This window comes from Loxodonta africana, chromosome 9 (genome assembly GCF_030014295.1).
Source record: "Loxodonta africana isolate mLoxAfr1 chromosome 9, mLoxAfr1.hap2, whole genome shotgun sequence".
Lineage (NCBI taxonomy): Eukaryota > Metazoa > Chordata > Mammalia > Proboscidea > Elephantidae > Loxodonta > Loxodonta africana.
This window is the reverse complement of record NC_087350.1, coordinates 62819792-62834174: the sequence shown is the minus strand read 5'-3', so window position 1 is coordinate 62834174 and position 14383 is coordinate 62819792. Positions and strand designations below refer to the sequence as shown.

At 49.3% G+C, this 14383-nt stretch overlaps 1 protein-coding gene across 3 annotated transcripts in view; it reads right to left on the bottom strand.

Moving 5' to 3' along the window:
• Positions 1 to 14383, bottom strand: part of LOC100657524 (whirlin) — a 156391-nt gene that overhangs the window by 98776 nt on the left and 43232 nt on the right. For all 3 annotated transcript variants that reach the window (XM_064291564.1, XM_064291565.1, XM_064291566.1), the window contains exon 3: positions 13108 to 13233. In XM_064291564.1, the coding sequence (XP_064147634.1) occupies positions 13108 to 13233 (126 nt within the window). The remainder of the gene's footprint in view (positions 1 to 13107; positions 13234 to 14383) is intronic.

The following is a 14383-nucleotide window of genomic DNA, read 5'->3' as shown; positions in this document are numbered from 1 at the left end:
GAGGCTGGTTCCCCAAAGCATACACCCTCCACCTGCCTCTCTCTCAGCACCCATGCCCCTGGAATCCCCTTCTAAACCACCAAGCTTAGAAGCAGCCCACACTCAGGGCTTCACACCAGTTCCGTCTGGTTCGGACCCCTGGTGAGAATTTTCATTTCTAACAAGCTCCCAGACGATGCTAATGCTGCTGGTTAGGAACCAACTCTGGGAAGCACTAGTAGAGCAGCGGTTCTCAAAATGCACCATACATAAGAATCATCTAGGGATCTTGTTAAACTGTAGATTCTGATTCAGTGTATCTAGAGTGGAAACGCAACTGGAATGAACCAGTTCGAAGCCCTGCCCACACGAGCCATGTGGAAAGCCTTCATGGAGAAGCCTGTGTAGAGAACTGGGGCTCCCAGCTGACAGCCAACATCAACCACCAGACATGCAGACATGAGAAAAAACAAGTCTTGAGATGATTCCAAGCACCCAGACTTTGAGTCTTCCAGCCGAGGTACCAAATGTCATGGAACAGACAAGCCGTTCCTGCTATGCCCTGTCCACTTCCTGAGCCACAGTATCCATGAGCAGAATCTGGGGTTATTTCATACCACTGAAGTTTAGGAGTCGTTATGCAGCCACGATAACTGCAACATTTACTGAATCATAATCTGCACTTAACAAGGTTCCCTGTTGTTGTTAGGTGCTCTCGAGTCGGTTCTGACTCATAGTGACCCTATAGGACACCGTAGAGCTGCCCCAGAGGGTTTCCAAGGAGCAGCTGGTGGATTTGAACTGCCGACATTTAAGTTAGCAGCTGAGCTCTTAACCACTGCGCCACCAGGGTTCCAACAAGGTCCCTAAGCGATGCGTATTACCCAGTCAAGTTTGAGAAGCACTGCCCAAGATGGTTATCTACCTCTTCCAAAACCTTCCCATGTTCCCTGGCCCACAGCAGGCACTGAGGCAATGCTCCCTGGTAATTACTTCCCTTATGAAAGGGGAGGACAGGCTGACCTCAGATTCAGCAAACTATGCCCACTCTCAATGTGCAGGCATTGAGGCTGGTACAGGCTCACATGATGTCACAAAGGGCAACTGATGTTTTTCCCAGTGCCAGTTGGCCAGCCCCCGCTCCGGGCCCTCCTCTCAGCCATTTGGGAAACATGGGATTAGGAGGGACACCAGCAGCCAGCCCCTGCCGGCAGTCTCCCTCCAGTGAATGGAATGGTTCACAGGGGCCTTGGGCACATGAACACACCCACCTTCTCACCTTTTGCTGTGACCAGGGCATGCCACAGCTGGGCTGCAGCTCTATACAGACCTCCCTGTGGAAACTAAGTGTTTCCCTTTATGGTGATAGCAGCCTGAGAGCAATTACTGCCCTAGCAGGGGTCACTTTAAAGGCCAGGCAGGAGGACTAACCACCTCAAACAGTTGTAATTTATTAAGTATCACTCAGAGGCCTTTTCAAAAACCCAGCTAAGAGAGTATAAGGCTTGAAAATGTGGTCACCGCCACAGAGGCTGAAACAGTTCCCCAGCACGTGCCAGATTTCTCAGGAAAGAAATCACCTTCCAGCACCTTGGGAAAGATGGCGGTCGTCAATGCCGACTCATCAGCGACCTGAGAGTTTCAGATGCAACTGTGGGCCAGGCTCATCTACTGGCAAACACACTCATGTAGACAACTGAAAACATGCACACAATTACAGCTACATTTTGGGGGTGCTTACCATGTGCCACTACCACCCATCTGTCAGTCTGCTGTACTGTGGCTGCCTGTGTGTTGCTGTGATGCTGGAAGCTATGCCATCAGTATTTCAAATACCAGCAGGGTCACCCATGGCAGACAGGTTCAGGGGAGCTTACAGACTAAGGGGCCAAGAAGAAAGGCCTCTAGTCATCTACTTCTAAAAATTAGTTAATGAAAACGCTATGGATCGCAACAGAATATTGTCCAATATAGTGCTGGAAAATGAGCCCCCTAGGTCGGAAGTCACTCAAAATACACAGTGGCCACAAAAATGGACTCAAGCATACCAACTTGGACAACTCACAATAACACTACCGGCACATGCCAGGCACAGGGCTAGGGTTTCTATATGCATTAGTTCATTTCATCCTGATAGCGTAATACCTAGAACAGAGACACTGTTATTATTCTGGAGAACCTGGATTCTAGTGGGGGCCTGGGAATCCCAAATCCTCCTTCACAGTCCCTGGGAAGGGAAGCAAAATGCCAATGCTTAAGTTCAGGGCTCACGGTCCCCTGCACAGGGTTCAAGGGATGAGAGGTGGCCACTGCATCTCACCAAGAGGCAGTCCCCAGAAGAGGACTCATCAGAGAAGGGGCCGCCCTAGCCGAGAGCCCCATCTTCTAAGCTGGACCTCAGCAGTGACATGGGACTTGTTATCCCATCTTGCTGAGAGAGCTGAAGGATTTTCTATGCCCTGAAGCAATCAGGCATGGGAGGATGCCTCAGCAATTGGGCTGGTTAGGGTGCTGCTCTGGGACAATTCTCACATATAGGTTCTGTGTGAGGTCAGGGCTGACGTGCCGGGGAGGAACTGGAAGGAATAGCCACAGCTTTATGCTATCCCGGAGAGGCAACGCAAGACTGCCTCCATGGCTGGAGCAGCGCCTGCCGTGGAAACTGGCCCAGCTTCGTGTTAGAGAAGAGAGCCAGGCCTGAAACCTTGGTCAGCTACTTCTTGGCTGTGTGACCTTGGGCAAATCACTTCCTCTCTCTGAGCCCTTGCTTATTTCACCCACAAATACTACTAATGCTAGTTTCCTTACAGGATTATACTAAAAATGAGAAACAATTTTTTAAAGTCAGTGTTCTTTTAGTACTTTTATCTGCAGTAAGTGCTTTACGGAGATTCTCTGGCTACACCCTCACAACATTCGTAACCAAAAACCAAACCCACTGCCATTGAGTCCCTTCCAACTCACTGCAACCCCATATGGTTCCCAAGGCTGTAAATCTCCATGGAGGCAGACTGCCACAGCTTTCTCCCGCGGAGCTGCTAGTAGTCTCGAATTGCGGACCTTCAGGTTAACGGTTGAGCGCTTTAACCGCTGTGCCACCAGGGCTGCCACAACATTCCTACATTCCTAGAAGTATTATTATTCCAGTTTTACAGATGAGAAAACTGAGTCTCAGGGAGCTATGGTGACTCAGCAGTAAGTGGCAGGGCTGCAACCCAGTCCCAGGTCAGTCTGTCTCCAAATCATCTGCTTTTAACCTCCATGTGACGCTGCCTGATAATGTCATCACACACAGGAGGGATAAGAAGTGCCTGTGCTGGTTGCAATTATTATTAGTTTCAAAAAAAAAAAAACGGTAATGTTTTCTTCCTGAAGTGCAGCTTCAGTCATAAATTCATATTGAAATCTATCTTAAAAGGGGAGCCGGCCAAGGCTACCGTGTAGGAATGGCAGACATTCCATCAGCTGGGCTTCGGGTCCCCCTTCCTAGCCCGCAGCAGACATTGCTAAGCATTCTTGGCATTAGCTCAACATTCTTCCTCACAGTGCCCAGCTGCGGCCTTACAGGTGCAAGCATGTAAGGCAGCCACACTAATTAAACGGTGCTCCATGCAAGATACAAATGATCTGCTGTCCATGGGGGTGGGAAGAGCACTGGGTTTGGAGCCAGAGAAACACAGACAGAGGCCTTCCCAATGTAAAACAAAACAACGCCCTACCGGTCAGTGTGGCACTGACCCCTGAGCACACCGATCCCTGTTAGCAGCAGCTGCACCAAGGTAAAGCACGTGGCTCAGACACACCCACGTTTAAATCATTGCTTCTCCAAGAGCTAAGACTATGCTTTGGGGAAGGTGCTTAATCTCATCGAGCCTCAGTTTCTTCATCAATAAAATGGGGATATTACTGTAAATGAGAAGTAACCAGAAGATACCTCTGCCCTAATTTACTTACTTCTACTATTATGGTTCCTTAATATTACCTGAAGGAGCCCTGGTGGCACAGTGGTTAAGTGCTCGATTGCTAACTGAAAGGTCGGCAGTTCGAACACACCAGCTGCTCCTCAGGAGAAAGATGTGGCAGTCTGTTTCTGTAAAGATTATAGCCTTGGAAACTCTATGGGGCAGTTCTACTCTGTCCCACAGGGTCACTATGAGTTGGAATCAACGCAATGGCAATAAGTTAGGGTTTCTTTTTTTTTTTTAATTATTATTATTACCTCCTCATGGGCCTGCGAACAGGCTAGAATAAGATGGTTCAGATGAAGCATCTGGCAAGGGAGTTGGCTCCTGTGAGTAGTCAATAAATAACTGCTTTTGTGCTGTTGATATCATGTAGACTTCAGGAACATCACTGGGGCTGGGGGCAGGCACAAACACACACCACGCACACAGACTGAGTGGTTTAAAGTCAGGAAGGGTATGCGTCAGGGCTGTATCCTTTCACCATACCTATTCAATCTGTATGCTGAGCAAATAATCTGAGAAGCTGGACTATATGAAGAAAGGGGCATCAGGATTGGAGGAAGACTCATTAACAACTTGCGTTATGCAGATGACACAACCCTGCTTGCTGGGAGTGAAGAGGACTTGAAGCACTTACTAATGAAGATCAAAGACCACAGCCTTCAGTATGGATTGCACCTCAACATAAAGAAAACAAAAATCCTCACAACTGGAACAATGAGCAACATCATGATAAACGGAGAAAAGATTGAAGTTGTCAAGGATTTCGTCTGACTTGGATCCACAATCAACACACACAGAGAAAAGGCCTGAAGAAGAGTCTATTATTCACTTCTCAATCCACCTCCAAGGGAGGCCTCTGTCCTGTGTTCCTCCCTCAGTTTGCCCAAGAACCACTCCTCAAGGCTCTGCAGGAGCCACTGGCGTTGGCCAGAGAACAGGGTGTGAGGGGAGGGGACTTCTGTGGCCAAGCTCGGGAGCCGCCTGGGTTCCAATCTCAGCTCCTCTACCTACCTGTGTGACCTCAGGCAAGTCACATCACCTCTCTGGGCCTCAGTTGCTCTCTCTCTAAAACGAGGATGATACCAGTGCCTCCCTCGCAGGGCTACGGGGAGGATTGAATGCCTCAGTGCAGGCGCAGCACTCACTAGGCACCACGCTGGCACAGGGCGAGCCCTCCCCAGATGCTGCTGATGACCATTATTACTGTTGTAAATGAGGAGTAACCAGAAGACGCCTCATTTACTGGTATTATTACTGTTCCCTACGATACTACCCTACACCGTGCACCCTCTGGCACACTCTGAAGGGCCATAAGAATTCTCTAGGTTGCAAACATAAGAGCAGAGTGTGCAGAAACATCGGGCAGGTGCGCCGATGTGCTGACAGCAAAAAACTGGGCAGAAGCAGGGCGGGCCGTGTATCAGGCTGCCAAGTGCCAACAGTCTGTTTTTTCCACCACAGAGCAGGGTTGTAGGGCTCAGTGGCTGACAGGGCAGGTCCTGGAGCTGATTTCCATCCCAGCTCCGCCACTTAATTGCTGTGGGTCCTTGAGCAAATGATGACTTCTCTGAGCCTCAGTTTGCTCCTCTTCAAATGAGGGATGGCACAGTATCTACCAAAGAGGTTGTTTAGGGATTCTTGAAGGTGAAACATAAAAAATGCCTGGCACAGAATAAGCACTTGGTGGATGTTGGCTGTCATCATTTCTCTCACCAGTCAACACATCACCCGGGGCACCAGAGCCCTCACTGCCTTCTGTCTCCTACTCCCAGCCTCCCAGTTAACCACGTCTCCATGCAGAGCACACAGCAGCCGCAGATCCAGCTGCTGGGTCACACACACCTCCCTATAGGCCACGGATTGCCAGCACCTGGAGGCCGCCGAAGGCCTACAGTACTCCAGCAACAAGATCCACAGGCCCTGCGGTCCCAGGCAGGGACATAGCCGCCTGCCCCCTTCTGCTACCCAGCACACAAAGCTCTCTCCGAACCCTCCTCAAGGAAGATGAGAAAATGGGAGAACTCAGGAGACATGTTGTAGTTTCTCCTTCCCATGTTTTCCTCTATCCCCAACTGAAGATAAAAGAGACAACTATCCTTTTTTTTTTCCCTTGGTATCCAGGACGGTGGATATTCAATCACTACAGTCAAAAGTGATAATAACAAAATGACTAAGATACAGTTTTGCTACGTTTTTGTGCTTTGACTTTTGAAGAGGGCCATCTCAACACTCTAGTGTGGCTGGCAACAACTTCATCAAAATTTTGTAAATTAGAATTGTCGGATTTTGAACTGAGAAACGAAGCAATTTTCTACGAAGCTGATGGTTGGGCCATACAGGGGACAGAATAATCAAGAAGGGTCCCCAAAACACTGTGTACAGGGCAGACTAGATAAAGAGGTCAGGAAGGATATGTCAACTGCTGAGAGCTATCGTGTCCCAGAGCCGGACAATGGGCAAGTGAGGAAAGACATTCACTGCAAACACGGGCCAGTGCACTGCTTGACTTTTCTACAATCAGCAAGTATTACTTTTGTAATTAGAAAATAGTTTTTTCAATATATATTACTGGTGATGTTGATCTTGAATACCTGGCTACGGGGGGTTTTCCGGCAAGATTCTCCACTGTAGGCTTATTGTTGTTTTCTCTTCTAACTATGACATAGGGTGGGGGAGATACTTTAAAACCATGGAAAAAATCCTGTTTCAGCTTAAACTTTTGCCCACTAATTTCAGCACCCACTGGCAGATCCCGCCTATGACAGTGGCCTCTGTAATGTTCTAAGGGTGACTTTTTATTCCCTTGTTCCTTCTACATTTACCAACAGAAATTTTCTGTAAGGAAGTGTTGCTTCTCACCCCCCTCCACTATTTATTTAGTTACACAGTTATTTGCATCAACACAGACTTGCGGATATTTATTTTATTCTCTGGGTTATAATCCAAGTCTATCATTATTTTGTGGCTCCAGTTGTTCCAACTTTGACCACCGGGTGCTCCTTCAGGTTGGCTCCTGCGCACACCGTACATGCTCCTGTTTTTTTATTTGAGTACTTCCTTATTTTCTGGCAGGCTCATCCTATACTGTCCCTGCCCTGACTGGAATCAACCACCTCTGCAAGGAGCCCTGGTTCCTTTTATTTGGAGAATAGTATTTAGAAACTGGGTGCCAGGTGTGCTTATTTTTACTGGGGTGTCCTGCCTCTAGGCCCTCTCAGTGAATGGAGCTAGAAAATACGCACCATGACCTGCCAGGAGAACAAACACATCCGTCTTAGAAAAAATACAACCAGAATGCTCCTTAGAAGCAAGGATGGCGAGACTTCTGCTCGTGTGCTTTGGGTACATCATCAGAAAAGGACACCACATTTGATAAAGTCAAGGGTCAGTAAAAAGGAGGGAAACCCTCCATGAAATGGATTAACACAACAGACACAACAATGGACTCAAACATACCAACAGGCATAAAGATGGTGCAGGACTTGGCAATGCATGTTCTGTTATACACAAGGTCGCTGTGAGGTGGAGCCTAACAACACACACTAACTCATGCATACACACACGTATAGTTCTCTCCATATCTATTTGCGTATGTATACATAATTTTTTAAATGAGTCTACAGTGATACTTCTGCCTATAATCCAGCACCACAGGGTTCATTCTATCATCCCCCTTTCCTTATTTATAACTTTTTCTGACAGTGAGAAACCTAGCTCTCATTATCTAAAATAAGGTTACTATATTTATTTTTTTCAACTCTAGTATACAGATGAAGTAGTTTCAGAATTCTTAAGCCATACTCCTTTGAGAAATCAATTTGCCAACTAGCATACTTGGTGACTGATAGCTGGTTGCAGTGTTTGGGTACAATTCTTTTTGTCTCATGCCTTATAGTAGTCAGTCAAAACAATGTTTCTCAAAGTTACTTAGGTCAGCAACTTTCCTCCCCATCCCCTTCAGGGTGGCTATAGGATCCGCTTGTAATACAGTTAGAGTCATTCGTGTTTATTTATCTGAGTCTGCACTCCATCTTTCCCACCGCATCTTGATTTTTTTTTGTAGCTTATGTATAGTACAATTCACTTTGTGCTGTACAGTCTAGGGGACCCACCTCTATGTAGCCCTCAGCCAGTCCTTTTCCTCTGTAAACTGGAAGGGGTGGCGCTGGTATCTTTAAATGCCCTTCTAGCCCATGTGGAAGCTGTACTGAGCATAGGTTGGCCCCTGGCATCCGCCCTCCATCAAAGAGCCCAGGGTGGCAGCTAAGGCCCACACAGCACCATGTTGCCGCTCAGCTTCCTTCTACACCAAGTGAGCGTCTCTGAGGGAAAGCGTGTGACTGCTCAGTTCACGTCCCAGACAAGTGTAAAAACCACCAACACCTCTTAGCAGGGTTCATTCTTTCAATAAAAACAGTGGGCTCTGTGTTGTGTGCAGGCCAGGATGCAAATAGGACAGTGGTCAAGATCAGACCTCTGGGGTCAGAAAGGCCTGGCTCTGTTCCTGCCTCAGCCACAGTCACTCTTTCATTCAAGAAATACTCCCAGAACACCTGCTGCATGCCAGGTGCTGTCTTGGGCACAGGGACACAGTGGGGAAAGAATACCCAGTCTCTTTCCACGCAGCCAAGACCTGGGAGAAGAGATGGTCATTAAACCAATACTCCCAATTGACAGGTGGGACTCAGAGCTCCCAGCTCCAGCGCCGTGGTGAGGGTTGAGAGAGGTGACACGTAGATCTCCTGCTCCTTAGTGGGTGTCCAGCAAAGGGGTGCTGTTCAGATGCTTAGTTTGGAGTGCACAGGTGGGGAGAGCCAATCCCAGCAGAGGTCAATCTGCAGAGGGGCCAGCACCAGCCAGCTGGCTTCACCAATGAGGTCGACACACAGCCCTGGGCCTGGTCGAAGCCTGGCACACACAACAGATCCGCAGAGCGGCAGTCAGCTCACACAGTCCCAGAAGCTCTGATCCTGCCTCCAGACACCCCACAGGCCTGCTCCTAGCTGGAAGCAGTATAACAGTAAGCCTGAGGGTGAAATATTCATAGGAACAGAAATTGGCTCTAAGGAACCTCAGCTAGGAGGGCAGCGTGGTCCCATAGGCAGAACCAAAACGGGCCTCCCTGCCCTGGACTACCTCAGGGCTGGAAGCCATAGGGTACTAGGGAGGTGGCAGAGCAAAGCACATGGGCTGTAGACTCTGATCCAGGGTTGGTGCCTGGATCCCTGTATGATGCTGGGCAAGTTACTGCATCTCTCTGAGCAAGTTGCTCATCTATTAAATGGCAGTACTGAAGCCCACCACATGGCTAATGGGAGGATTAAAGTATATCTAAAAGTGTTTAGCACAGTTCCTGATTCATTATAACCAGTTAATAAATAGCAACTGCTATCATTATTATTATTTTTACATGCCAGTCAATCTCAGCTGTCCTTAAAAGAACAAAGAAGGTTTAAGATCTGTTCTTTGGTGAGGGTTTGAAGCTGGAGGGCAGGTGAAAAGGAATGAGAGAGGCCCACAGGATAGATCCTAAAGGGCGAGGTAGCCCCTACTGGGAGAGTGGGAGGCTTCCAAGATCTACCAGGGCTGCCCCCAGGGTGAGTGCTGAGAGCCCACCAGGCCTCCTATGTGCTTCCCCGCCTAGAGCAGGGCTTGCCTGCCCCTCTGCTGGACTCCACTGGGCCCTGAAGAGCTAAATGGGCAGAGCAGCTGGAAGCCAGATGGAAAGCACCATTTTCACCCCAGGAAAGCTCTGCAGAGCAGCAAGGAGCCCTATTTACAAATAAAGCCTGTTCCTGGTTCCACCACCCACGCAGCCAAGCCCCTTTATTCCATTTCAATACACCTAATTCCCCTGAAACTGCACTGGCAATAAATGGAATTAATCAGTCCTGGATACCGGGGTGAGTGTAGGCAGGCGCTAGCATATTTGAGGGGCCTTGGAGGAGGAAGTAAAAACAGTGGCAGGGAATATAAAATGCTTTACTGCGGTAGGGATTGAAGATGGAAAGAACTTTACCGAAGGCGGTCATTTTATGGGCAAATAAAGCCTTTGATTGCCTGCAACCGAGCGGCAAGCCAAAGTTACCGGGAAACCTCTCTGGAATACTTTTCCTCTGCCTTGGTTCAAAATGGAAATTGCTTTACTGTTGGTGTTTTCATGATTATAAAACTAGTATCTGCTTCATTCAGACACTGCATAAGGATGTAAGAAACAAGGTGAAAATCATCCATGATCTTACCACCTTGAGAGAACCACTGGTGACATTTTGGTACAGGTCTGAGTAGATTTTTTTGCTATGCACATTTTTACATAGATAGAAAAATCCTGTTAGATACGTGGCTTTGCGGTCTGCACGTCCCACTTAATAATATACCATGGACATCCTTCCACATTAATAACCGTGGATTTCTATCATCATCTTTTCACAGCTGCCTAGTCGTGGGTGAATTACATGCCCTGCACGTGCGATCTGGCTCTACTCGCTGCACCAGCCTCATCAGGCACCTTCTCCCTGCTCGGCTTTCTGCATCCAGTCCCACTGACCCTCATTTGGATCCTGGAACACTTAGGGCCTCGGCATCTGCTGTTCTTTCTGCCTGAAATCCTCATTTCCTCTTTCACATGCTTTTTTTCTCTTCTTTTAAACTTCAACTGGTATGTTTCTTCTTCCACGAAGCCTTCCAGGATACCCAAGACTAGGCAGGTCTGCCCTGTTATACACTCACAAGGTTCCAGGTACTTCTCCATTTTGACATTTATCACCATTCTAACTAAATAAACAGTTGTTTGTTTGTTGTTTTTCTTGTCTTCCCACTGGGACATAGGCTCAGGAGGTCAGAGACTGTGGGTTCTGCTCAGCTCTGGGGCTGCAGGGAAGCCCAGTGTCCGGCACACAGGAGTGCTCAGTGTACACCGGCTGATTAAGTGGAAGGAAGGGAAGGAGGAGCAGCCTCAGATGCCCACTAGCTGTTCCACTTCCTTCCTTCCACACACAAGAGGGGTCTGCCAGCACATCACCTGGTTTGGCAATTCTCTGTGGCTACAGGAATCTGTAGGAGGGTACTCGTGGGGCCAGGCCACCCTCTGGCCCTCTTAGGCCAGAAAAAAGCCTTGGAGACCATCTGGCCTGACTGGTCAACTGTTCACTGTCCAAACAGGGACAATGAGGCCCAAAGAGGAGAAAAGCATGCCCACCTTCACACAGTGGTCAGTGGCAGCCCCCGGGCTTCTGTCTCCCCATGCACTAGGCCACTGTGGGCCGTGAGGCCTGCGTTCAAACCCCAGATCTGACATTAGAAAGAATGTGTCCTCGGGCAAGTCAGTTCAACTCGATATGACTTGGTTTCTTTAGCTGTAAAATGAGGACAGTAGCACCTACATTATCACCGGGAAGCAGTGTAATGCAGTGGGTAAGACACGCACTGAAGAGTACGCTGCTGTGAGTTCAGATCCCAACTCTAAAACTTCTTGGCTGGGTTGCCTTGGGAAAGTTGTTTAACACTGATCCTTAATCCACCAAATGTAAAATGGGGATAAGAACATTCCTTCCTTACAACGGTGCTGCAAAAATCAGGTAAGAAAATAAACGTGAAGCACTTATAGCAACTGCTCAATAAATGGTTAACATATTAAAAGCTACATGAGTCAGAAATCAGAGAGAGTAGACGCCTAATAAACACTAAACATTGTTGTTATTGTTAATTAGCTAGTGTCCCGTTTTATCTTTTCAACAATCCTTAGAAAGAGAAATTATTTACTATTATTACACAGGAGTAGGGAAGCTCAGGCAGGCAATGAGACTCCCCAAGGTCATGAAGCTATTAAAGTGAAGGCAGCAAAGCTGGGATTTGAACTCGGTCTCCCAATTCCAAATTCGGAGCTCTTCCCACCAGCCCATGTTCCCTAAAAGTCCCACAGACACAGTCCTGTCTGCTGTTCAGGTCTCTCCAGCCCTCCCGCCCATCTGCCCTGATACTGCTCAGACAATCTGCTAAACCACTCTGGTCCACCACGACCTTCCTGTGTGGAAAATCAGGTGCCCCCACGTTAGTGCGGCATCAAGGCCCTTCGTGAGGAAGATTCAACCTCACCCCGCGCTTTATTCCCCTGCCCTTACATGCCGACTGGTCACCCATGCTCAGACTCACAAGGCTTCTCCAGCCAGAGCCACCCTTTCTTCCTCAGGACCTTTACCCATCAACCTCTTGCATCTCCCAAGGCCTGACTCAAATGCCACCTGTGCCCGTGGTCACCACTCCACATGGCTGCTCCCTTGACCTCCCCGGCATCAGGATTTGGCCCAAATACATGCTGCCATTTATTTAGCTGATCCGTGTCCTGGGTCTAGTGCTCCTCGTGGGCAGGGACTCTGCCTTACTCACTGTCACCATCACAACCCCCAAGGTCTGAGCAAATTCTTCACCCTCCCCAGCAGGTGGTATAGTATGGGCTTTGGAATTATGACTGCCTGGGTTCAAATCCAGCTCTCCAACCCACCACCTGTGTGACCCTGGGTAAGCTGGCTTAACTTCCCCCGTACCTCAGTTTCACCAGCTGGAAATGTGAATAATAACAAACTACACCACTGGGTAGCACGAGGATTCAATGTAATGATATGTGTGAAGTGAGTTACAAATGCTAGACACACAGCCCTCTTTAAAATGTGAGCTAATAACATTATTTCAATAATTGCTGGTTGCTCTGGACTGAACACAAGCCCTGAAGCTGCCCAGTGCAGCCCTAGCCCAGCTTGTGGCTTTCTCTTTTCTTCCCTCTCCAAGCACCACAATGAACTCTGAAGTCAGGGCAACCACAGGCCATCAGCAGTGTTTGCAAAACAGCAGCCACAAGAAGCTCAAACTGGCCCACTACCCAGCACCCTGGAGGAGGCTGTCCTGCTCTGGGGGGAGCCTGGAGCTGGGAAAAGGCGTGGTGATGCGGGCGGAGGACAGACCCTGCGCTCACGCTGAGCTGTGAATTAGAGGCACAGCAGCCAGGGGAGGGCTCTCCCATGAGGATCTGTCATCGAGGTGGGGTGCTTATTGCCCTGCTAGAAATCCGATTAAAATCAGCTTCAAAGACTCCATGCAAAGATCTCCCCTCCTTCATCCCAATGGGGGCAATCCATCCTACCCGTGGGAGTCAGGTGCCTCTCACCTTGAGCCCGCTGCTTTCCGCTTCTGAGCCGGGGTCCACGCCAGTGATATAGATACCCAGGCTGTACTCGGCTCCCCCACGGATCGTGAGGCCCAGGGACCGGCCATCCCCTAGCACCAAGTTCACCTGCCAGAGGAAGGAGACAGCATTAGAAGGTCTGGAGATCATCAGGGTGTCAGCCCCAGGGTAGCTAGGCCAGAGCCCCCTTCCACACCTTCAAGAGAACACAAGGAGTCCCAGGCCAGGGCCCAGAAGATTCCCTGGAACATTCCTGTTTCTGTCCCAGCTCTGCCTCAGACTTAGAGTGACTTTGGGGGTGCCCCTTTCCTGGTCCAGGTCACAATTGCAACTGTAGTAAATGGACAATTCTAGAAGAGATGACCTCTAAGGATGCGTCAGTGCTGACAGCCCAGAAGGCTTTGACATTTGGGGTTTTTATGTACATTCTTCAGACCATGGCACCATGGGTTCTCTTGGCCTTCATCAGCCACTGTGTACCTTATGCTTCGGCAAGGAATGCCTGGCTCCCTCACCTTCCACCTTCCCTCCTTCGGATCAAGCTGTGTCCAGGCATGGGGCTGCCACTACCCTGCTACCCAGGGGTCTCCTGCTCTGCAGGGCCATCTGCAGCCTGTTTCTGTCCTGATGAGCCAGGCACTGTTGCCTCATTCAGCCCCTGGCTCTACAACATAGGGTGCAGCCACCAAGAGCAGACCCAGGGCTGGACCAGGGGACTCAAGATAGCCCCGACATAGTCCTGCCCAGGAGGGTCTCACAGTCTAATGGGGCAGAGACCAGCAAACAGACCTTCCTAGCACAGTGCCATCAGAGGTGTGATGGGCAGTCCAGGTGCCATGTGGGCACAGAGAAGTGGCAACAGTCCTGATGGGCGGTGAGTGGGATGGCCAGGAAGGGCTTCCTGGAGAAAGTGATGTCTCAGACAAGATGGGAGGGTGAGCAGGAGTTAGCCAGGCAGGGGCGAGAGGCAAGGGGGCATTCCAGGTAGATGGGACAGCATGTGACACTGGGTGGGCGAGAGTGCCTTGATCCGGAACACGGAGGTGAGTTACTGAGGCCAGAGTGTGGGGGGAGGGGCGGGGGGCCTGGGAGGGCAGACAGGAGAGGCTGGGGACAGATTCTAGAAGGCCTCATAATCTACGAAGGATCAGCAAGTTAAGTGTGCCATAGGTATGGAGCGGGAATTTATGGAAAAGAACAGGGGTCAAAAGACCCAAACCTACCCCCAAAAGGCCAGAAAACATCTTACAAGACCTAA